Genomic DNA, 23962 nt, shown 5'->3' with positions numbered 1-23962 from the left:
TCAAGGTGTGGTGGAGCTGCGTTTCCATGGCTTCTTGACAGGATGGATAGCAAATCAAAAAGGCACAGCTGAAACCTGACACTGACCACAGAGACTAGACAGGCTCAGTCTTTGCCAGGTGCCATTGTTGCTCCATTGTTCCTAATGGCTCTTTAACTTTTATGCATTATTTCTCGATGAGTTGCAGATTACCAAGATATTGTGTGATAGCTGTTCATATTGTGTTAAAAAAAAAAAAGGGTCAACTGCAAGAAGCATTGAAATGAAACACGTCACTTCCTCGTTGAAAACGGTGCATTCTCTTATGGTTGTGTCAGGATACCAGTCAATGTATACATTTGAAGCCGTAAACACGTTAAATACCCATTACGTCAGAATGACCCTGTTAGAGAGACATGGCTGTGGCTTTTTCTTTCTCTCTTCAGGGTGTCATCTGGCTTTGTTCACCTGATCCTAGACGTGTGGCAGCGATCAGAGGCGGACAATAGACACACAACGCACACGGCTGGGGTCTTCCCTTAAGTGAGCAGCACATTTGACACCTGATTTCTCTTGAATGCCTATTCAGATTAGCAAACAATCTTTTGTATGGCGCTATGGAGGCTTCATAGGGGGCGGGGATTGACCTTGACATCTGGCCCCCGTTCATCTACCTTGTCTGGGGGCAGCTGCCCAAATATAGGTCTACATTTTCCCTCAAAAGCACCTTATCCATCTGGTAAATTTCACCTCATGCAAATGTCTTCGTGATTACCCCGGGCATCCCCCATTCAACGACGCGTGCGGTGTGACATCGATCCCCGGCCGCGACGCCCATCCATTTTTAAAGGGGAGCGCAGGCCGACCGGTGTGTGGCCCCCCTCTGGCACACGTGTGCTCTTCACCTGTACACGCGTGCTGTCGAGTGGGCATACTCCCTACCCAAGCTGCTGTTACCCCTGCCATTCGCTTATCCCTTCACGTAATCATGTTTTGTTGTTTTTTGCTTAAATTACAGCAACGTAATCTACACTAATAGAATGACCTAATGTGCTTTCATCTTTGAAGGTGTCCAGGCAGGTGACACGGGCCATCCAAAGTCTGGGCTATGTGAAACTCTATCAGTTGATGAACATGCATTGGTGGCAGTGAGTGTTTCAATTAGCTCCTCAAGAGATCTAATTACACCTATAACATACCGTCCCAATTACACACTTAAATCATTTGTAGTGACATTTTCATTCACCGATGATTACGTGATATGAAACATACTATACCAAATTAGGACTGTTCTTATTGTTAAAACACCAGTAGGTGAGCATGTCAAACCCTCATTCCATGAATCGGCATGCTAATAATTTTCTTTGTTTTACAAAAATAAACATTGTTTTGTTGAATACCACAATTAAAACATACAATCACACAGCGCAATATTTCTATAAAATGATTTACCCTAAAAACCTGGTAATCAGTTTGAATGAATAGGTTCCTTTATCTGCCTCTTGTACTTAGTTCTATTGAGAGCAAACAGTTCTATTGAACATTAAAAGTGTAGTCTTTGGTTTAACCTGACAGCTGTTTGAGCTGGGATGTAGCCTACTGCCTTTGGGTGCTGGCCGGGGTGACAGAAGAGGGGTCATGTTTTAACCTGCTATTTGGAGAGGTAGAGTGAAAACCCAGTCACAAAAGCACCAGACCGTAAACAACACAAGTGTTGATTGTCCTGAAACATTTCACATACACTTCTTATACACATAAGCAAATTAGGGGGGAGGTTTAACGAGCAGCCTTGCCACTCACAATTGTCTAACGACGCCACTCAGGTTTTTTTTCTGGGAAGGCATGGGAATTTCTCCTGAACAAAAAGGAGCCACAAACGGTAAGCAAACAAAGCTGGACATGACACTCAACACAAATAAAGTTCTAATCATGAAATCGGAGTACTGCATTGTATACTGAAATGTGTATAGGACTATTAATACAGAAAGGGAAGGCAGGGAAATGACTTTATTCAATGGACTATGGGGATTCAAATGTATGCACTCATCCATATGATTTGTTCAGAAAAAAAGACATTGTCTAATATATAATCATGAAAATAAAGCATGAATAATTCCATTAAAACCAAAACAGGTATTTTATTTAATAAGTACAGTGTATTTATTTGAAAAGAGCAATACAATCTGGTTTGTGCCTTCCAATTTTGTTATCCAATGGATCACTGACAATTCCTAATACATTAAGGTCTTGGAATGGAAATGTAAGTAAATCCATGCCACATGCCAAAATAATAAGCTTTTGGGGGGGACAGTGTGTGTGAGAGAGATGGACAATAAATACATACACTGAATGCATTTGAAGTAGTTATATCAAGCAGTGCCATCCTTTGCTTTTTACATAATCTGCATTGTTGTTCCCAAAATAATACCTTGTATACCAACATATACACCATATTCATATTTTCTCAGTATCACAATCAAACCGTTTTCTAATCAACCCCATATCCCCACTCATCCCGACATCTAAACTTTAGAATAAAGTATATATTAAAAAAAAATGCTAGTCTTGTGAAAACTTGCAGAAAACGTATACGGAAAAGTATAGTGACACTGCCACCATATAGAGAATAGGCGTTTGGAGATATTCCTGCCTCTATTATTGTACAATCAATCTGGACTTTGATCAAATACTGTTATTTTCTTTCTCAAAATGTGCTATAATATGAGCCACTGTGGTGATGGCTCTCTAAACAGAAAGTGTCCAAATTGCACAAAGCAAAGATGATTGACATGCAATTTGATATGAAAGCTAACTGCAGTGCGATAATGATTCACTAAGTAAAAAGTACACCAATGTTGTGCTATGGATGTAACTCATGGAGAAAGTGTTAGAATATTAGCTGTATATCAACACAATGAAGGCATTGTATTGATATACAAGTGCTCTCAATTATGCTTTCTCTTCTCACCTCAGAAATTCTGCGCCACATCACAACTTCAGAGGATTTAGTCAATGCTAAAGCTCCACGGAGGACATGGACATAAATGTAAAAGCTCTCTATACATTTTGGGGGGAATTATAGTGAAAACAGAAGCTGAGTATTTTGTCTGGATAAACCTCATATTTTAAAAACATGAAAAGCAGAAATAATAACCTAATTATAACAGTATAATGAATGAAAGCACACTTTGGAGCCTACATGACATTCAATGTACGACGATTTAGGTAAAGATTAACAAGAATAAATACATTTTTTTCGAACAAAAAAACTAAAATGTAATAGAGGTTAAGAATTTGTACACAATAGGCACAAAAAAACTAAAAAGTGTGTCTCATTGATGTTCGCTAGGACAAGCTTTATTAAAAGCACCTTTGGCATTTTATGGAATACCATTGAATTCTCTATGTTCTAGTTAATTGTGATTGGATTGGGAGGATTTGCAGTAAACGGTGTTTGTTACAAAAAAAACAGCAATGAGATACAATCTACATTCCAAAGTTCTATCATCCAAACAGTTAGGAAATCGGACTGTATCCTGACTTGATATGTGGTCATTCAGTTACTTCACCATATTTGACCCTACTTTACACATACAAGTATACAATATAGAAATTAGAATGTAAAAATGGACCATCGTTTTTTTTTTTAAGTAAACAAAAGAAAGACAGGAAAAAGAAACAAAGTTGGTTTAAAATATGTGTGACTTCATCTCAGCGTTGTCACTGGTTTAGACTTCTGAGGTATCCATAGTTCACAACAGGGGTCACCATACACTTAGTAAGTGCACAACTTTGAGTAACAGTCCTGTTAATCTAAAATACCATATAACACTATAGATGGCCCAACATTGCACAAAAAAGAAAAATAACAAAAAAAAGTGACGAATGTAACCTTTCCGCCAATTAGTTGAGACATGTTTGTCATCACTGACATTAGCTCCATGAAAGCAAGTAAACTCATAGAGGGGAAAGTTTTGGTAACACAGTAATACGTTTTACCTACTTACAGTGATAAGTAAGTAATAACTACGTGAAGTAACCTTTTCACAAAGCATTACAACTGTTTTAAGAAAGTTCAGTCGCACTCATTAATGGTAGACTCAGAAATATGACACCATACACAGCGGGAGACTTCATGCTTAACACATACAGTACCAGTCAAAAGTTTGGACATCTACTCATTCCAGGGTTTTTCCTTTATTTTTTTACTATTTTCTACATTGTAGAACAATAGAGAAGACATCAAAACTATGAAATAACACATTTGGAATCATGTAGTAACCAAATAAAGTGTTAAACAAATAAGAAAATACTTCAGATTCTTCAAAGTAGCCACCCCTTGCCTTTTGCCTTGATGACCGCTTTGCACACTCTTGGTATTCTCTCAACCAGCTTCATGAGGAATGCTTTTCCAACAGTCTTGCAGGAGTTCCCACAAATGCTGAGCACTTGTTGGCTGCTTTTCCTTCACTCTGCGGTTCGACTCATCCCAAACCATCTCAATTGGGTTGAGGTCATGTGATTGTGGAGGCCAGGTCATCTGATGCAGCACTCCATCACTCTCCTTCTTGGTGAAATAGCCTTACACAGCCTGGAGGTGTGTTGGGTCACTGTCCTGCTGAAAAACAAAAAAGTGCAAACCAGATGGGATGGCGTATCGCTGCAGAATGCTGTGGTAGCCATGCTGGTTAAGTGTGACTTGAATTCTAAATAAATCACGGACAGTGTCACCAGCAAAGCACCCCCACACCATAACACCTCCTCCTCCATGCTTCACGTAGGAACCACACATGCAGAGATCATCCGTTCACCCACTCCGCGTCTCACAAAGACAAGGCGGTTGGAACCAAAAATCTCAAATTTGGACTCATCAGACCAAAGGGAAGATTTCCACCGGTCTAATGTCCATTGCTCGTGTTTCTTGGCCCAAGCAAGCTCTTCTTCTTATTGGTGTCCTTCAGTAGTGGTTTCTTTGCAACAATTTGACCATGAAGGCCTGATTCACGCAGTCTCCTCTGAACAGTTGATGTTGAGATGTGTCTGTTACTTGAACTCTGTGGCATTTATTTAGGCTGCAATCTGAGGTGCAGTTAACTCTAATGAACTTATCCTCTGCAGCAGAGGTAACTCTGGGTCTTCCTTTCCTGTGGCGGTCCTCATGAGAGCCAGTTTCATTATAGTGCTTGATGGTTTTTGCGACTGCACTTGAAGAAATTTTCAAAGTTCTTGAAATGTTCCGGATTGACTGAGCTTCATGTCTTAAAGTAATGATGGACTGTTGTTTCTCTTCGCTTATTTGAGCTGTTCTTACCATAATATGGACTTGGTCTTTTACCAAATAGGGCTATCTTCTGTATACCCACCCCTACCTTGTCACAACACAACTAAATTGGCTCAAACGCATTAAGAAGGAAAGAAATTCCACAAATTAACTTTTAACAAGGCACACCTGTTAATTTAAATGCATTTCAGGTGACTACCTCATGAAGCTGGTTGAGAGAATGCCAAGAGTGTGCAAAGCTGTCATCAAGTCAAAGGGTGGCTACTTTGAAGAATCTAAAATAACATATATTTTGATTAACACTTTTTTGGTTACTACATGATTCCATATGTGTTACTTCATAGTTATGTCTTCACTATTACAAAGATAAAATAAAGAAAAACCCTGAGTAGGTGTCCAAACTTTTGCCTGGTACTGTACACTGATACTTAATCATAAAGGTCATAGCAGAATTTGTGTAAGCTGTGTAAAACAAATATTTTTGTCATAACAGTGTTGTTATTGAAGCAAAATGCCATGGAGACAAACTTAAAATGAGAGCGGTCTGTTTTTTTGACAAGCTGATACTGTTTGTTATGCTGTCATAGAACTATTTATGGTAACATATCTCATAAAACTATATATTTGGCCATGCTTTGGACAGTATGAAGACTGTATGACAAATTATTTAGCAAAACATACAAAATGTCAAATGTTTATATATATATATATATTTTTTTTTTTTACAACGGGTTAACATAGGCCCCTGTTCAAATCTGTACTGATAGTTTGATTTGTAGATGTGTTAAGTTCGTACAGTGTATTACTAGTAAAATATTACCAATAACCTTTCTGGAAAGTAATTACACTGCTCATTGATGGATCAAAGTGCTACGGCTAACATTTTACCTAATAAACAAAGTCAGCCAGCAAATGCATTACTATGTAGCTACGCACCTTCAAATAACTCAAACAGGAATCAGGAAATCTACAAACTGAACCACTTGTACCTAATGGAATCATTTTTTTCTCTGTAGACAAACAATGACAAGTGTAGAACGGATGTCATTCAGACATGTTCGACTTTAGTACACAATATGTTTTTTTTTTTTTTTGTTTTTTAAATGTAGAGAATTTGTAGATGGACACCAATTGAAAATGAAACATGTCGATAAATTATGATTATTGCACTTACCAGTACCAGTAAAGTAAAGCTAGAACTACTTGACCAATGGTTTATACTTATTTTTGTACAATGTATGGGCCTACATTGACTGTAAATAAAGGTCATACAATACGCCTGGTCCTAAAGACAAATACAGTCATCACGGGTCAGTAACCAGGTTTCCATCCAACCTTTTAATGCGAGTTAATTACATGTTGGATAAAATAAAATGTCACGACAGGCTTGATGGAAATAGAACATTTGTCGGTAAACTTTTCAAATGTCGACAAAACAAAACACGTAAGACAAGGTGGGATCTTTTTGTCGGTTAAATTAATTATGCGAGAAATGTCGGAGGCGCAAATACTGATATAATAACCATCATACCGAGGTAAACTTGGAGTCACGCGATGGCATGTGTGGTCCTCCCACTATGACTCGTCGGGAAAGCATGCAGTTTATTAGTCTACAGATGAAATAAGTTATGAGGAACTTCACAGGGTGGTGAAAGTGCAAGGTGATGAGTTTGATGCTCCTTTTTTAATAAATAGCGAGGGTGACATTCTGGTGACATGATTTCGTCCATAATCTCCTGTAGGCCAGGGACGGGCAACTTTCGATAAAACGTTTTAGGAACTCAGTCGGGGTCTCAATTTACTGTTGCGAGTTAGACTAGTAGAATACAAGGTGCAAATTGGTTGTGCAACTTGGTTGTGCATCAGTTTCTCTCTTGTTATGTCAGTCACTGATAGTCAATGTCAGCAACAACAAAAAAGTTGATTAGATAATTTAGCGGCCAGCTAACTTGGCAAATTTATCATGGTCAAATTACTGGCCGGGGGTCCCCATTGATTTAATTAGTCTCACTCATATCATATTAAAAACTGCAAACATTTCTCTCCGCCCCATGGCAAAATGTGTAGAATTGCAGCAAACTTGCTTTTAAACTGCAACATTTTCTCTACACCCCATGGCAAAATGTGTAGAATCGCACAGATTTATCTCCGCTGTCAAGAGGGGAGCCACAAATGTTTTGATCGCAATCAAAGTTGCCCATCCCTGATGTAGGCTGTACCCACACTGGATCGGTTGGCTAGAGTGCATGTTCCAAAACCAGAGTGGGCACACTCGGTGTAAAAACACACCATTTTTTTGTGAGAAAACTATCAGTGGAGTTGAAAATGCGATGGAAACCCATTTAACTTTTATTCGGTACATGGGAATTTAACCTCCAAATGTGTTATGTGCATTACGTCGTCACGCAGAGCCATTTATCCGCAACAAGTCAATTTGATGGAAACATCTCTGGTGGGAAAACACGCGTATTGTTTTTATGCACATTTTTGAATATTCAAATGAAAATCTGGCGCTAATTGGATGGAAACCTAGCTTATGATAAAAAAAAACTGAAATAACAAACCCAAAAGCAATGACTTCAGAGTTGATATGATGGACAATGGCAGCTCTTTGAATGAATTCACTTTGGTGTAAATACTGAGGAGGCTTCAATAGCGGTGTCTTTAGTTGCCTACACTCAATCACATTCTGCACCAGCACGATGCCGAGACATTCTATATCATCAAATTGACCAGAGAGAATACAGTGTTTACCTATTTTTTTTGTTTTCACTGGAAGGTCACATTGTTTTCAGATCTGTGTTTGGATATGCAATGCCTTGAGTAAGAATTCAGTAGTGCTTAGTACCTACCCTCATAAGAGTAACTTTAAATAATATAATTTTGTACAAAGATGGCAAATGTCAAGAGATAGGTCCAAACCATCCTAATGCCAAAAGGCTCAGATCAATGTCACAGACAGGCGATAACATTGTATTCACACCTCCAGTATATCAACACAATCCTTGCCTACAGTAAGAGGCGTGTAAAGGGCCGATTGGCTGAGTGGAGAGTTTGTGTGATAATCCTGCGTCTTGGTCTGAAGTGTAAACAGTCATTAGAGCTCTATTCAAATTAGCACATCAAACCCTATTCAATAAACTATGTCCTTTTCTTCTTTCTTTTTTTTACACAAGTGTGATAAGTTAACACTCAGTGTTTGGTACATTTTAATACTAAGGCCATACATATTAAACATTTAACAGATTTATTTTTAAGTGAGGCGAGCAAGCCGAAACAAACGAAAAATAAGTAGCCCCTTTTATTAAAGACGTGCTCCGGTATTTTTATAAACCTCCCACTTTGGGATGGATGTGTCAATGAGTAGTTTATACATGCATAACCTATAAGCAGAATTACCGTCTTACCTCAATTAGCCATGAAATCCCTAGTTTTTCTCTATACTGTGCTACACCATTTCCCCCCACGTGGGCTAGCCCCCTAGCAGCACGAGTTCAACAAATGTACTTTAGCACCTCGCCATATGAATGACAGCTAGCAAGATGCACATGAAGCACCCACAGCAGAGCGAGAGACACAGTAGGCCATTTTCAGGGACCACTTTTGGCTTGCGAGTGCTACTTTTAGAATTACTAGCTAAAGTATACAAAAGTACTAGATAATCCCTTTAAAATACTACAGCAACCTTAGTTCAACACCTAGCGACCTAATCAAGTGATTTTAGCCTTTTGGGGGGGGGGGGGGGGCATTATTTAGATCGAAACATGCAATTTTTTCAGTAGGACTTAATCTTATTTATTTATTTGTATGTTTTTTTTTTTAAAGTGAAGTGAAGAGGGCCATCTGTTAAACATTTAATTACATTTGTATGGCCTTAGTGTTAAAATGCAAATCTAGCTTGATGGTGGTTCCATGTGCACACAATCGCCTCAGAAGCTGTCTGTGTTTTTCCCCATGTTATATGTGTGTGAAAGTGCACAGGTCTATTGTGTACACTATTGGGAAAACTTGTACACCTTGGAGAAACTGTCACGCATGGCATAACCCCACTAGTTTGTTTCTTATCCCACTGGTCTCTGCCAAGGTGTCATTTCACATTCTTTCAATTCAGCTGAATAGGAAAAACAAAGGAATGTCATGCAAAGAACGGAGCAAGAGGTATAATACTAAAAAGGATGAATGGATCACTATACAGCAACTGATTCACAGGTTAGTATTTCTATAACTATGGGAAAGCCATGGGGTTTGTTAAAATGCAAGTCAAAATGTCAGATATTTAGGTAGTCGGGTGTACTTCACTTCCCAATAAAATTGTTGGGGAACCTGGTGTAAACTCAAATCAAAGCATGCAAAACCTATAAAAAAAATGTTTTTAAATAAAAATGGTGATTTGGCATGGGTCAATCCCCTTCTCTTAATTTTTGCTCTATACCCACAATACATTTCTTAATGGCTAGGATGGGCCCTCACTGAAACAAGAGCATATCCTTGGGACCCTAACTCTACCTTGACACTAGTTCTTTTTGGAGATTTTCCCCGCTTTCCTCTTGGGCTCGTAGGGTGTCCGTAGGATGCTCGGCGTCTCCTCCATAACGCGCACCAGCAGGTTATCAATGTAGTCTTCCAGTTCACGGATATGCGCGTCCTTCTTTTTCACCACCCCCTTCTGCTTGATGAGCTCCTGCACCACCTCGTCGAAAGATAAGTTGCTATAGGAAGCCACGCTCGTCTGCATTGTCTCCTGCGGGTGCAAACCACAGATATTGTGACGACTTCAACATTGATGGCGCCATTTACAAAAAAAAGTGTGTTTCTTCAAACGCGTCTTGAGATACGAGACAATTCCCGAGACAGTTGTTTTCAATGAGTAGTATACAGTACAGATGGTAGGAATAGAAAAAAACTAAGCAAAAGGTAAATTAGTGCTTAAGATGATCTAAAGAAAGACAGAAGGTGGGCTAGGCCAGGGAATCCCTCGTATTTACGGCAGACAGACTAACTGCCAAATTAAAGGTGTTAGAAAAACGACACAAACTACGTCACGGCCGCACGTGTTCAGCTCGCATAACCTGGTGGCAATCAGGACTAATTGAGAGGCTGTGATAAGACGTCACTCCCACAGGTTTGTTAGCACAGTCGCTGCCATTGCATTTCACTTCAGATGTTTGATCTGATCAAGTGTTCAATAGTGTTCAATAGAAACTCATCGATGGCTCGAACAACCAGGAATCCTGTGGCAGGGAATCTAATGTGTTGTTTTAGTATCAGTTCTAGAAAATAAAAAAAGCTTTCAACCCCCATTAACTCTTTAAATCTTAAAGCACATTTCCTCCTCTCAAGCCAGCCTAGACAGAGACCTTGACCAGCTGTCAGACAAGAGCATCACATTCAAATGAAACCACGCCGTGAACAGTAATTAAGACAAAAAAAATGTGGAAGCTGCCTGGAAACGGCAGAGTGCATATTTCCGGAATAAAAAGGTCAGACTAATGAACAAGAACAGAAAGATGCAACCCAACTATTTTGGTTGAGTTTGTTCTTTAGAGGACCGGGTGCATCGCAGTCTGTGCCGATCCCATTATGGAGGGACGAGAGGAGCTGTAAGCTTCTTTTTTTTAATGAGGTACCATGTTATCGCTTCAACAATGGACATGGTTCCGCCAGGCAGACACAGCAGCAAAGCCATCAACTTGTTTAAAACACTACACTTAGTCCCTTTCCCCTCCCTGTGCCCAAACCAAGCTGCCATCGCTGTGCGGTGTCTACGATGTGAAGATCAAGTGCCGGACCATATTCACTGTATACTGTAACTCTTCGTAGAATGAGAAACAAAGAAACTAAAATGTGAGGATCCCTAGAGTTTATGTCCAAACAAAAGAGGACTAAGGCGGGGATCACACTAAACATGCCAGCACTTTTATTTCCATTGTTTTCAATGGTATGTGGACATGCTAGGTGTGCTGCGGTCGATCGTAGCTACGCTTCAAGTTGTTTTGTTGTCGTTTCCTGGGCAGCCAAAGTTAAAAGTAGCTAAGCAACGTGCCTCACGTTTTCAGTCAGAGAAAAACAGGTGTTGTTAGTGGGGGTGTATCAACTATCTACTGGGGAAGTGAATATGTTTTTGGAGACAAAGTGAAAATATACTGAGAAATAGGCCTTTTGCGCTACCAGAGAAAATGAAGAGCTGACAAGTCATAACGACAACCAATTCCTCTGAAAGACTTTCCTAACATGAATCAAGTTACCAGCTCAGTATCATTATACTGTATGAGCAATTGTGTCCATTACACACATGCCAAAAAGCCCCAGACATGATATAAAGCTACACAGCCGGGAGCTGTAGTGGCTGGTGACAGAGGCCTGGAAATGACCATGAACTACCAAAGTACTGACAATTTTTCCGCGATCAGTGGTGAGGAGGAGATAAGGCGAGCACACTTGGCCTTCTCCAGTTGTCTCATTACTGCTTCTAATGAGCTCTGCTTTGAGAATTTAAAAGCTCCGTTCTTTAAAATCTCTCACTATCCTCCCCTCCTCCCTCACTGGTTAATTAGCTAGGGCCTGAAAGGAGAGGAAATGGAACTGCCAGTTCATTTCTGCTCGTGCAGAGTATGGAGGGGCACATGTGGTTAAGACAACTCCTCAACACCCACAACGAGAGGTGAGGAAAGCCATTATCAGCATCCGTTTCTCATTTCAACATCACTTTGGACGCTGCTCTCTTACCATGTTAATACTAATTCTGCAGTGTAATGGCCAGCGACTACTAGAATTAAGCACCATGAAAGCGTTTTTTTCTTATTTGTCTTTGGGTGGGGTGGGGGGGGGGGGTGACAAAACTAAGGTGGCAAACAACCCCCCCCATCAAACCAATGACAAATACAGATTTCTCCCCCCCAAAAAAGAGCTCCAATTATGGTACCAGTACGATATAATAGTACTTCACTTGACCTTAGAGACCAAAACTTCACACTGTTTCAAATGATGAGCCGATCAGATGATGACCGCTGTTTTCAGCTGTTCATTAGTTTAATGACACTCATAGTGAACTGTCAAAGACGGAACAGACAGCAGTTCAGAGACCAACATCACCAGCTGCAATGTCAAGTGAGATCTGGGAGAGCTACTCAATTAAAAGCCAGTGGTGTTCTGAATCTCAGAACAAGTCCCCCAAAAAACTAGGACTATGCTTTTTGTTTTTTTCCCCTTCTTGTCTCCCCCCCCCTTCATTTTCTTTGAGATTAGTTCACAAAAAGTGTACAAGGTATGATCTCTTACATTTTTCTTTCCGTGGTTCTCTCTTGCCTTTCGGATGTCTCCATTAGTGGTGGGATTTTTATCGCTGCAAAACATCCATGTACACTGAATTACAAAATCATCAAAACACATCAAATCATATTTACATGTGGCTGAGGGTTATATTACCAATAACCTGCCCACAATTATTTTTAACCACCATGCATCATCTGCCTTCAACCTAAATGACCACAGAGGTAGTGTATGGTGGCAGCTGTTAAAAGCTGCAATATGTAACTTTTTGGGCGACCCTACCAAATTCACATAGAAGTGTGAGTTATAGATCTGTCATTCTCATTGAAAGCAAGTCTAAGACGCAATAGATCTGTTCTATGTGCACTATTTCTATGCTTCGCGTTCTTAAGTTTTGTTTTTGCATTTTTTACTTTCGGTTTTGTACACCAGCTTCAAACAGCTGAAAATACAATACTTTCGGTAATGAAAAATACATTTCAGAGCGGTTTAGGTGGTACGATTCTCTACGCTATACTTGCATGTTTGTCACAAAAACTGAAATTAGACAAACTATAAGTGCAACACAGGAACTTGATATGATTGGTTCGGTGAAACTGCTTCGAAAGGTACCGATTCAGTTAAACTGTGTTCGTTTTCTGAAAGCATGTTGCAATGTTTTGTAGTGGAAGGTCTAGTTGTATTAGCTACCTAGCAAGTCCTGAATAAGCCAGGTGACCAAACGTTAGCTAACTGACCGCAAAATCCATTCAGCTTTGTAAGTCTTCTAACAAAACTATTCTAAGGGATCAAGAATACTGTGCAATACATGTGCATCTGGGTTGTGTTCATTAGGGCACACAATTGAAAGAGTTGTACATTTTTTTTTTTTTAAATGAACGTTTCTTATTGGAGGTAGTCCCTACCCGTTTCAGTTTGTATTCTTCCGTTTGGTGCTTATTAATGAACATGATCCTGGCTTGGATACCAAACATGGTGGTGTGGACGTGAAAAGCTTTACCTTCCTTTGTAGTGTGAGAGGAAGGGGTTGGTTGGTTGGGTGTCGCCCTGAGAGTCGCTGCTGAAGGGGTTGCTTGAGCGCAGGTCTCCAGAGCTGCCCGAACGCCCCCCGTTGTTGGTCTTGCGTCCCTCCTTCTTCCCGGTCACACGTTCCAGCAGGCTGACCTTCTCCTTCTTCTCCTTTTTCTCCCCTCGGTCCCACAGCTGGCCCTGCTCCCCCTCGAACGGGTTGCGGTTGCGTGGGAGGGTGGCGTACTTCTGCGGCAGGCCGTCGCTGATATGAGTAAAAGGATCACCGTGCCCCTCGCTGTCCTGGTAGCCTGGCACCTCGCCCTGGGAGCGCCGGTGAGGGGCGGCACCACTCCCTTTCTCTGTGAAACACAAACAATTTACCTGAAACATTCATGGAAACAATACTAATCACAGACAAAGAAAGATGGTACAGGTAGGCTAATACAAGTAAATACTAAAATAGGCCTAATACTAGAGGAAGCTGCTGTCCTTACCCAGCTGTTCCATGGAGTTTCTAGAGTCCAGCTTGGGGCGGAAGTGAGTGCCAATGAGGTCAGACATAGAGCGGGCTGCAGAGAGCGTATGGGAGCCGGCCAGTAGGTGTCTCTTGATCTTGGGCTCTGGCTGGGGCTGATGGTCAGATGCACTGGGTTGGCGAAGGGTCTCCGAGTCACACATGGCGGAGCGGGGCAGGATGGCTGAGGTGGTGTCGGAGAGACCACCGTCGTGCCTGCGCCCCTTCATCTTGTCCTTGAGTTTGGTGAAGGGCGAGCGGGGCTTGTCCTTTACGGAGAGGTCAAACATGCTGGCCGTCATGTTGTTCCTCATGAACTGAATGCCGACCTGGATCTTCCCTCTCTCCTTCCTCTTCTTCCCTGGCCTGGAGTCCAAGGAGTACCAGCTAAAAGAAGGGATGATGATATTAGCCATCTGTAAATTGTGTATGTGGCACATTTAAATGAACACAGGAATATAAGATTCAAGGATGAAAGAAAACCTCCGGTGCCATTGTTGGGTGCTAAAACAGAGCATTTTCAACAAGTTAAAAAGAAATGTATGTTTTTATTCTGAATTCATTTTACGTTTGTCATGGCAATGTATTCATTTTTAAATTAATACTAAAATGTATGTTTTCCAATATTGGTGTAAAGTGGTCAAAAAAAAAATTGGTGGAAAATATAGGCCTATTATTTAATGCATCTAAATTCTAGGCTTTGACATTTTCTTCAAGGTGATATGCTGCATCCATTTGGAGGTGAAAACTATCATTAAAGGAACAATACAGAAATCTGAGAGTACATACACTACCGTTCAAAAGTTTGGGGTCACTTAGAAATGTCCTTGTTTTTTAAAGAAAAGCATTTTTTTTGTCCATTAATTAAAATAACATCAAATTGATCAGAAATACAGTGTAGACATTGTTAATGTTGTAAATTACTATTGTAGCTGGAAACGGCTGATTTTTTTATGGAATATCTACATAGGCGTACAGAGGCCCATTATCAGCAACCATCAGTCCTGTGTTCCAATGGCACGTTGTGTTAGCTAATCCAAGTTTATCATTTTAAAAGGCTAATTGATCAATAGAAAACCCTTTCGCAATTGTGTTAGCGCAGCTGAAAACGGTTGTTCTGATTAAAGAAGCAATAAAACTGGCCTTCTTTAGACTAGTTGAGTATCTGGAGCGTCAGCATTTGTGGGTTCGATTACAGGCTCAAAACGGCTGGAAACAAAGAACTTTCTTCTGAAACTTGTCAGTCTATTCTTGTTCTGAGAAATCAAGGCTATTCCATGCGAGAAATTGCCAAGAAACTGAAGATCTCGTACAACGCTGAGTACTACTCCCTTCACAGAACAGCGCAAACTGGCTCTAAACAGAATAGAATGAGGCGTGGGAGGCCCAGGTGCACAACTGAGCAAGAGGACAAGTATTATTATATTGTATTGTATTATTATACTATTTAATGAAGCTGCCAGTTGAGGACCTGTGAGGCGTCTTGGCAATTTCTCGCATGGCATAGTGTTCATTTCTCAGAACAAGAATAGACTGAGGAGTTTCAGAAGACAGTTATTTGTTTCTGGCCATTTTGAGCCTGTAATCAAACCCACAAATTCTGATGCTCCAGATACTCAACTAGTCTAAAGAAGGACAGTTTAATTGCTTCTTTAATCAGAACAGTTTTCAGCTGTGTTAATATAATTGCAAAAGGGTTTTCTAATGATCAATTAGCCTTTTAAAATGATAAACTTGGAGTAGTGCTTTTCTTTAAAAAATAAAGACATTTCTAAGTGATCCCAAACATTTGAACGGTAATGTAACTGAATGGAGCTGCTTCATTTTGAAGAAATTAGTAGAGTGGGGACCAAAAACAGTTTCAGTGTCCGACACATTTCCCTGTGGAACAGCCACAACCATTATGTATTAAAAAAGTGACTCGGGTAAAATGTCTGTGGTGGAACTCCCCAATTTCACTTTCACTTTTCACTTTCACTTCAAATAAATCCACGTCATTGGAAGCTTTCGCCTCCCTGAGAATGCATATTACAGGCTACCCAGACCCCTCTTTTACGGTGGTGCTACTCTGTTTATTATCTATGCAGTCACTTTAACTCCACCTACATGTACATATTACCTCAATTACCTCGACTAACCGGTGCCCCCGTACATTGACTCTGTACCGGTACCCCCTCTATATAGCCTCGCTATTGTTATTTTACAGCTGCTGTTTAATTATTTGTTACTTTTATTTTCTATTTAACACTTACTTTTCTTAAAACTTCTTAAAGCATTGTTGGTTAAGGGCTTGTAAGTAAGCATTTCACTGTAAGCTCTACAGCTGCTGTTTTCGGCGCATGGGACAAATAAAACGTGATTTGATATGAGGGATAAACATAATTCCCTGCAAACTGTGATGGTCTGAATCTCGAGAAGAATGTTGAATAATATTGTTCGTCGAGGCCATTCTGCTCCTGTTTGTTTAACCTCTTTGCTTCGCCTGCTGGAAGTAATACGATTGATGCCTTCGCTGTGAGAAAAAGGGGTGACATTTGCACAAATCTGGCCTTTGTTCAGAACTGCTATGACAAGCAATTGGGAAATGACAAAGGCAACGGTGCAAGACAACCACGCAACTCATACATGCTAATGAGAATGATGGCTTCTAGCCTAGGCCTAGTTCATACAAACCAAGGGTATGTTGATTGCAGAAATGTAGAATGAAGAAGAAACCTCACTCAAAATACAAAGTCAACATTTAAACCACCTCTCAAACAGCACAGGTGTTCTGGCAAATTCCACAATTCCTTAATGAGCACAACCTCTGACTGTCCAAGCTTTAGCCTACTTCTGTCATGGGAAAAGTGGACAGAAGGTGGACAGGGATTATATTTTTTGCCCTAAACTGTCCTCAGACCGAGTGGCCAAAGAACCGCCATGGCATGGGCCTCTCTTGGTCGAGCTAGCCTAATTCCCATAGTAGTGGTCTCTGTCCTCCGGAGCATGATCTAAGAGCCACACAGCATTCTGCTGAGAGGGGGCCTGCCCTGTACTTCACATGGATGTCAAGGCCAAGATAAACCTCCCTCTGCCTGGAACCACAATACTCCCACTCTACCCAGACCGCTGGGAAACTCCTCACAATCAACAAACACAGGTGTGCGATAATTAGGGGCTGCCTACTCCGATGTCAAGATGGACTCTCCTCCCCATGCGTCTGCTTGAAAACACAGCGAACGGACACAGCTAGCTAGCAAACCTGGAACTGCTCCAGTATATGGATATGGTAGCACAAGAGTAGGCTTAGGCCTCTGGCTCATTCTATGCAAGTCAGTTGTGTTGATGACTAAATTCCAGTCCATTGACATCTCCACAACAGCTCTGTACTTGAATAACTGCAACCCTGGAGGTGCATCAGCTCTGGCACCTTAAATAAATACAACCATCAACAGTTGATTATGACATATCGCAATTCGCCCCAACTAGCGGGTAAAGAGGAAGTGTGGTCATGTGTTTGCATGATGAAATGTACTGATGGCTAATTGACACCAGATCCTCCTAATTATGTTCCTGTTCCTCTGAGCAGAACGTAGGCTTAGGCTACTCATCATGTAGGCCTAGCTAACTACAACAATTTGTGCAATGGTAATTCTACACGGCCAAAAATAACTTTATGTAGCGGCCTGGATTGGGTGGAGCTGGTGTGGTGTTTTCTCCATACATTCACACCACTGGAAAAACTATTATCATTTGAATCAGAATTAGTAACAAGACATGTCTGGCCAGCTCCACCACATTCATTTAACATACGCTAATACCCAAAGGGACACATCACAACATTCAGCCGATGCCATGTCCGTAAATGCCAGTTTACCATCTCAATTCCAGTATAAGGCAAGAATAAGCAAGGACATTTGTTCATTGTGTGATTACTGGAATTGAGGTGGAACAGTTTGCTGTATTAGCACCTACGCTGTGACAAGACACAGAAATAATCTGATAGCCTGTTCACTGCTGTTCTCGCTGGACTAGTTCACCAACTACAAAGACTACACCCAAGTCAACTCAATTACACCATGAATGGCAGCCTATTCTCAAAAGACTAACCTCTTGATTCATTATCAACAAAGCCCATTTTTCAACGAACACAATGGCGTAGCCTATGTCACAACAAGACAGATGTACTGGAAACCTCTGTTTGGGGCCCAAACTTTGGGCCTAGGCTAAAGTGGCGAAATGGAGGTGGTTTCGAATTGAAGAATCTTTATTCGTACAATTATGCCCGCATAAAAACATGTGGAAAGCTGACCACATACTCTCTGTGTATGTGTTTTTCCCACAACATCAGGTGCTCTAGGCTAGTCGACCCTACTCTCTGAATCGTAATCCGAAATAAGAATATGTTCAATGTTATTTCTGCAGTTTAGCCACACGACATGAACGAGACAGTTCTGCAAATCCACCCTCTTTCCTACTCTTTGCTGTTCCTGAAACATCAAACAGAGAACTAGGGAACCAAAGGCCTAGCACTGTTCAACGTGACTAGGGATTCTTTGTGGCCAGTGTGTTTGCGAGTGTGGGGCTGAGAGCAGAGCAGAAGACAAATTTCCTATTTAACAGTTATAAAGTTGTACTGTACTCAGGGTATCTGCAGGGTCCATGAAATTGAATTTAAGACTTTTTAAGACCTTTAATGCCACTTGGAATGCAATTTAATACCAATTTTGAGGTCTGTGCACGCCACACACCTGCTAATATTTCCCTCCAGAAACGAGCCCAGGTTGGGAAAAAGTTGTATTTTCAGGGCTGGTTCCTTCCCCAAAGGCTATAGCCTACATGGCTCATATTATCAGGCAGGTGTGCTATTTTAGCAACGCGCATTCTCCTGTAGCTTAACGAATTTGTAGCATAGTGGCTAGGCTTTAGATGACTGAAGGATGGGGTGGCTCATCTGCATTTGTTTAGGCTACCCCAATGGGTTAATCATTAGCTAGATCACAAACTCTTAAGCGTTTAGAATTTTGGCTTCGATACCAATACTAGCTGTAATGATACGCAATACCACAAAAATGTCTTAAAGTAAAATATACAGCACTGTTACTGTATAAAACAGTGACAACTCTCCATGAAGATGGCTCTATTTTCTTATTTTCTTAAAACTGCATTGTTGGTTAAGGGCTTGTAAGTAAGCATTTCACTGTAAGGTCTACACCGGTTGTATTCAGCGCATGTGACAAATAGAATTTGATTTGATTCTGATTTGATCTGGAGAGCTACGCCACTGGGTGTGCAGGTTTTTGATCCAGCACTTGTTCAAACACCTGAGTCAGCTCAATAAGGTCCTTCTCTCATTCAGTGAATCAGGTATCAAATGGCTATCCTTCAAACCAAGGTAGCTAAGCGGGAGGGCTTTTTTTTATTTTTAAACAATACAAAACATACACATAAAAAGACAGCAGCATACAGATGCACACAAACATCAATGACATCACAGCTGCCCAGACCCACCTGCTCACACCCACCTGCCCAGACCCACCTTCCCAGACCCACCTGCTCAGACCCACCTGCTCACACCCACCTGCCCAGACCCCCATCTCTAGCACCCACATTACTACCCGGCACATGGCCTCAAAGTGCACCATTTTGTCACCCACCTACTTTTAACATTTAGATAATAAACCATTTGACCTTTCCATTGTCTTAACGATGGAGGATCGGTTGATTTCCTGTTAAGTATCATTGTCTCCAAGATGATTGACGAGAAAAGGATCGTCCAGCCCATTGGGTATCTCACCGCGCCCTCATGTGCCATGTCTTGAAATAAAAATGCAGACAGACGGATTCAAATGAAATGTACATTGTAATACTTCTGACAGCCAACATTGTAACTCTGCCCATAACATTTGTTTTACAGCATTCCTAGAAGGCATAGATTGAGTCATTGCTAGTTTTACACTTAAGACATGACTCTGCTGTGGTGCTGTAGAACTTGTGAATTTGTCTCTTGTATAATACATTAGTTTATACTGGATTAAGCGCAAACTTTCGTTAACTGTAATTTCATTGCTTATGTTCCAACACTCCCTTCATCTTGTGCCAATATCAGTTCTTTTTAAGTCTTGGTTCCAATAGTTCTCTTTTCTTTTTTTTTTTCCTAAGAGATTGTCAGTTGGATAGGCTCTCTGCGAAGTTTTGTATATCTTACCATCATATACATATAATTTTCTGACTCAAAAAGTATTCCCTCCAGACTGCTCTGATGTCCAAAATATTTCAAATCATAATTTCGTGATATGAAACCTTTAAGTTGCATGTATTGGAAAATATCTACATTGGTCTGTCCAAAATTGCTTTTTAATTCTGTCATAGAAATAAATGCATTTCCTATTACCAAGTAATTTACGGTTTCTATGCCTAGACTGACTTTTTGCTGTGCAAAGTAAGACATAAAAAAGTTAGCTAGTTCATCTGAAATGGCGCACAGAGGTGGATAGCTCTAACATCTTGAACGTGTGCCTCGAGTATTATTTGATGTTCAGTTGTTTTTATTTCTCACCACGGGGGCAACAATTAAGCAGCAGCGCAACATAACGGAAACACTGTAGCCAGTTCTGTCACATTTAAGACTCTTGAAACAGAATTTAAGACATTTTAAGACTCAAGGCCTTTAAATCAGATAAATTCATTGAAGTGTAAGACTTTTTAAGGATCCGCGGACACCCTGTGTACTTTTGTTCTGAAACTTCCTTGAAAGGGAAAAACATGATTTAGTTTGATTAGTTGGTGATACTTACTCTGTTCTCCTTCGCTCCTTGTTATCAAAAATATCATTGAGATTGATGGTACTCTGGCCCAGGAATTTATCCATCCCCACCAGGGACCTGTGCATCACGATAAGGCATAATTCATAGATTTCTGGATTGCCCTCCAGAAGCAGACCAGGCAGTTCAAAGGAGGCTTCTTCTCTCCACGCTGGGTTGAGTGTTTTCTCTGCCACAGATGTCGAGTACTTCTCTTTGCCCAGCTGGATGATAGCGTAGGCGTCGTTGGTGCCATGCTTACCCTTAGCTTGTAGGTCAGTTGCTTGGAGAACAGTGGCTTGGACATGAGTTGGGAACCACGTTTGTGACTGCTTTGCTAGTGACATGATCAGCTCTGTTTATGTGTGGTTAGTCATTCAAATGTATGTGCAGGTGAATTGACCTTAAAAAGTGATGACAGAGCATGCAAATATTAACAACTTATTTGTAGGGCCATGTTGTCCATGTTGATTAGCGATATGTAGGTGTAGATAACTTACAGTGCTTTTTGGTCATATATTTACATGTACAGCTAGTAACATCTCAAAAGTCTGCAGCTAACTAATTCCCTCAGTCCATCTTACACACTTGTCTTTTGTGATTAACGTTAACATATCACAAATGTCCAGGCCACTGTAAGGCAAGTCATCTGAAAGCAAAATGGGAGATAAGAGTTACACATTGTAAGAGGTCGTTGCAGGTTGACTAGATAACTTATCTACTACAGATGTGCTAGTTAGCTAGCTAGCTATGATTGAAGCTAAGCAGGCTAGCTAGTTAACAAGCTAAACTGCTGACATCAATCACCATTTCCAGCTTGGCTGAAGTAAGCTGAATAACTATGTAGCAGGGCTCTCCAAACCTGTTCCTCGAGAGCTAACGTCCGTTAGGGCTTCGCTCAACCCTAAACTAGCACACCTAGCTAATTCAAATAATTAGCTAACGTTAGCGGATTAATAACTGGGTTGAAGCGTAAACAAACAGGAGGGCAGCTTTAAAGGAAAAGGGTTGGATAACTCTTGATATACAGCAACAACAACAAAAAAGCATGTTCTTCAGTTCTGTTGCGTTTGTCATATTGTGACACACCACCGGTTATTATACAATAATAACGTTGCAAAGTAGTAGTATTGATTTACTAGACGTTCATTAGATTGAACAGCTGATGTTGGCAAGCTAGCGAAACAAGCTTCCTCACTACTGTACCTCGTCATTTTCTCAAATCTTGTGACATGTTGCCATCCTGTAAATCCACTCGATTGTTGTTGGACATATTTCATAAATAACACATTTGAAAATGATTTATTGGAGCTTAATTTCGTTATTTTACAGCCTGCTAGCTAGCTGTACCAGCCCAAACTAGCTAACTTCCTTGTTGGTCTACTACATCCGCCACAATCACAGGTGAAAGTTCAAGCTCCTCCTCTGTTGCTGTGGAAACTAAATGTTTCAGGAGCACGCGCCTTATCTTTGATGTGTCAAACAAGTTGTTCCTGCCCTACGTACACAGTAGACTACACAGCCTTTGTTCATAACCAGAAAAAAGTCCAAACCATGGAAGAAGAATGTATCTTTTTGAAAAAGCAGGTAAAACATATCCGTGTGATACTCATGTAGGCACAGTATATAGGCACTTGATTCAGTTTTCTAAATTTGGAGAGTTTGTTCATGCTGAAAATGCTAAATTGCTCTACAAATCAAGTTTTTGGTTAGAGGAGTGAAGCCTAAGCATATAGTAATTTGCAGTAATTCATTAAAACTAGGAAGATGTAGAAGGTTGAAACTATGTCTTTATGATTCACGCCCCCAAATCTCTGCAATGTAAATATCTGGTTGGTTTTGCTCCCCTACAATTAAAGGAGAAAAGGAGGCCCTGGCCAATGGCATTCCATGGGGTTCAAACACCTCCTCCCTCTCACCTGTGAGGTTTGTGGGTGTCTGTGGGTGGAGGGGAAAGAGGGTGTACTGTAAAGAGGTAAATCACAAGAACATGGGATCTGCTTTGTCTCCTGAGTGGCTGCATGTAGGTGCAGATAAGAGAGTTCATTTGAATGAATATAGACATGCGTGTCACCCCACTTGACAAGTACATCTTAACCAAACACACCTGCCTATGTTGGCTTTATCGTCCTGCCATGAAAAGTGCAGTGTGTACATACCACAATCCCAGGGATGGGGCTGGGCCATCCATCACAGAGAGATTATTACTCTTATCTAGAGTGCATCTCTAAATTAAATGCTATGGCTTAGTGAAATATTGGGCCGTAGCCCAATAAAATGTGCTTTAGGCAGCTTTAAATAAAGAGGCACCATTTCAACTTGCAATTTTGTGTCAAGTCTGACTGCGAACACCAGAAAACAGCAGGGGAACCATTGGAGTAAAATGTAAGATGGTGTCCAGAATGACAATGTGAGGGATAACGCGTAGTAGGCAACTTGTTGAGTAATAAAGGCTAGCAGAAGACCATACACTACAAACATACAGTATAATGTTTCACCCAGTATAAGAAATCAATGTTTCTGAGGACTAGGCGAAGATCTTCTTGACTTGAAACTCAATACATGTAGGCATATAAACTACATGAATTACCAACCAGCTGCTTTCCCCTGATTGATTATGTTCTATGTTCATGCTTGCTCCAAGTGTATTATATATACAGTATATATAGTGCATTCGGAAAGTATTCAGACCCAAGATGGCGTATTCATAGTCCAAGATGGCGTAGCAGTGCAGACGTGGTTTGTCGTTCTCCCGTGTACATTTTGTATTTTTTTTGTATACATTTCAATTTATTTTCAATCTCTTTTCCATTTTTAAATTAAATATACCTTCCGGCAACCCGCCTCACCCAATGTGATACGGATCCGCTATTTTTAGACCTTATAGCCAGAACCTCCCTCAGAAGCTAGCCATCAGAAGCTAACAAGCTAATTAGCTACTAGCTATTTAGTCATTGTCAGCCACTGCTATCGGGCTTTACCTTTTGCACAGACACCAGCCGCTTTTAGCCTGGATAATACCTGCCAGCCTGCCAGTATGGGACTGTTTTCTCCACTACAAAGCCGGATTCCTGCCGTAAGCCCTGGACCATTACTCCTGATCATCACAGCTAGCTAGCTGCCACC

The 23962-nt window shown here is 40.8% G+C and overlaps 1 protein-coding gene across 1 annotated transcript; it reads right to left on the bottom strand.

The window, feature by feature from the left end:
• Positions 1–6831: 6831 nt before the first annotated feature.
• Positions 6832–22193, bottom strand: LOC120017526 (rab11 family-interacting protein 2-like). The gene is made up of 6 exons (XM_038960343.1): positions 22043–22193; positions 20831–21485; positions 14035–14441; positions 13530–13899; positions 12539–12602; positions 6832–10001 (listed from the first exon to the last, which is right to left on the bottom strand). Exons 2-6 carry the CDS (start codon positions 21181–21183, stop codon positions 9774–9776), a joined length of 1422 nt encoding a protein of 473 aa, XP_038816271.1. The 5' UTR covers positions 21184–21485; positions 22043–22193; the 3' UTR covers positions 6832–9773.
• Between the last annotated feature and the right edge of the window lie 1769 nt (positions 22194–23962).

This window comes from Salvelinus namaycush, chromosome 22 (genome assembly GCF_016432855.1).
Source record: "Salvelinus namaycush isolate Seneca chromosome 22, SaNama_1.0, whole genome shotgun sequence".
In the NCBI taxonomy this organism is placed as follows: Eukaryota; Metazoa; Chordata; class Actinopteri; order Salmoniformes; family Salmonidae; genus Salvelinus; species Salvelinus namaycush.
The sequence above is the reverse complement of the archived record's forward strand: the minus strand, read 5'-3'. Positions and strand labels throughout refer to the sequence as shown.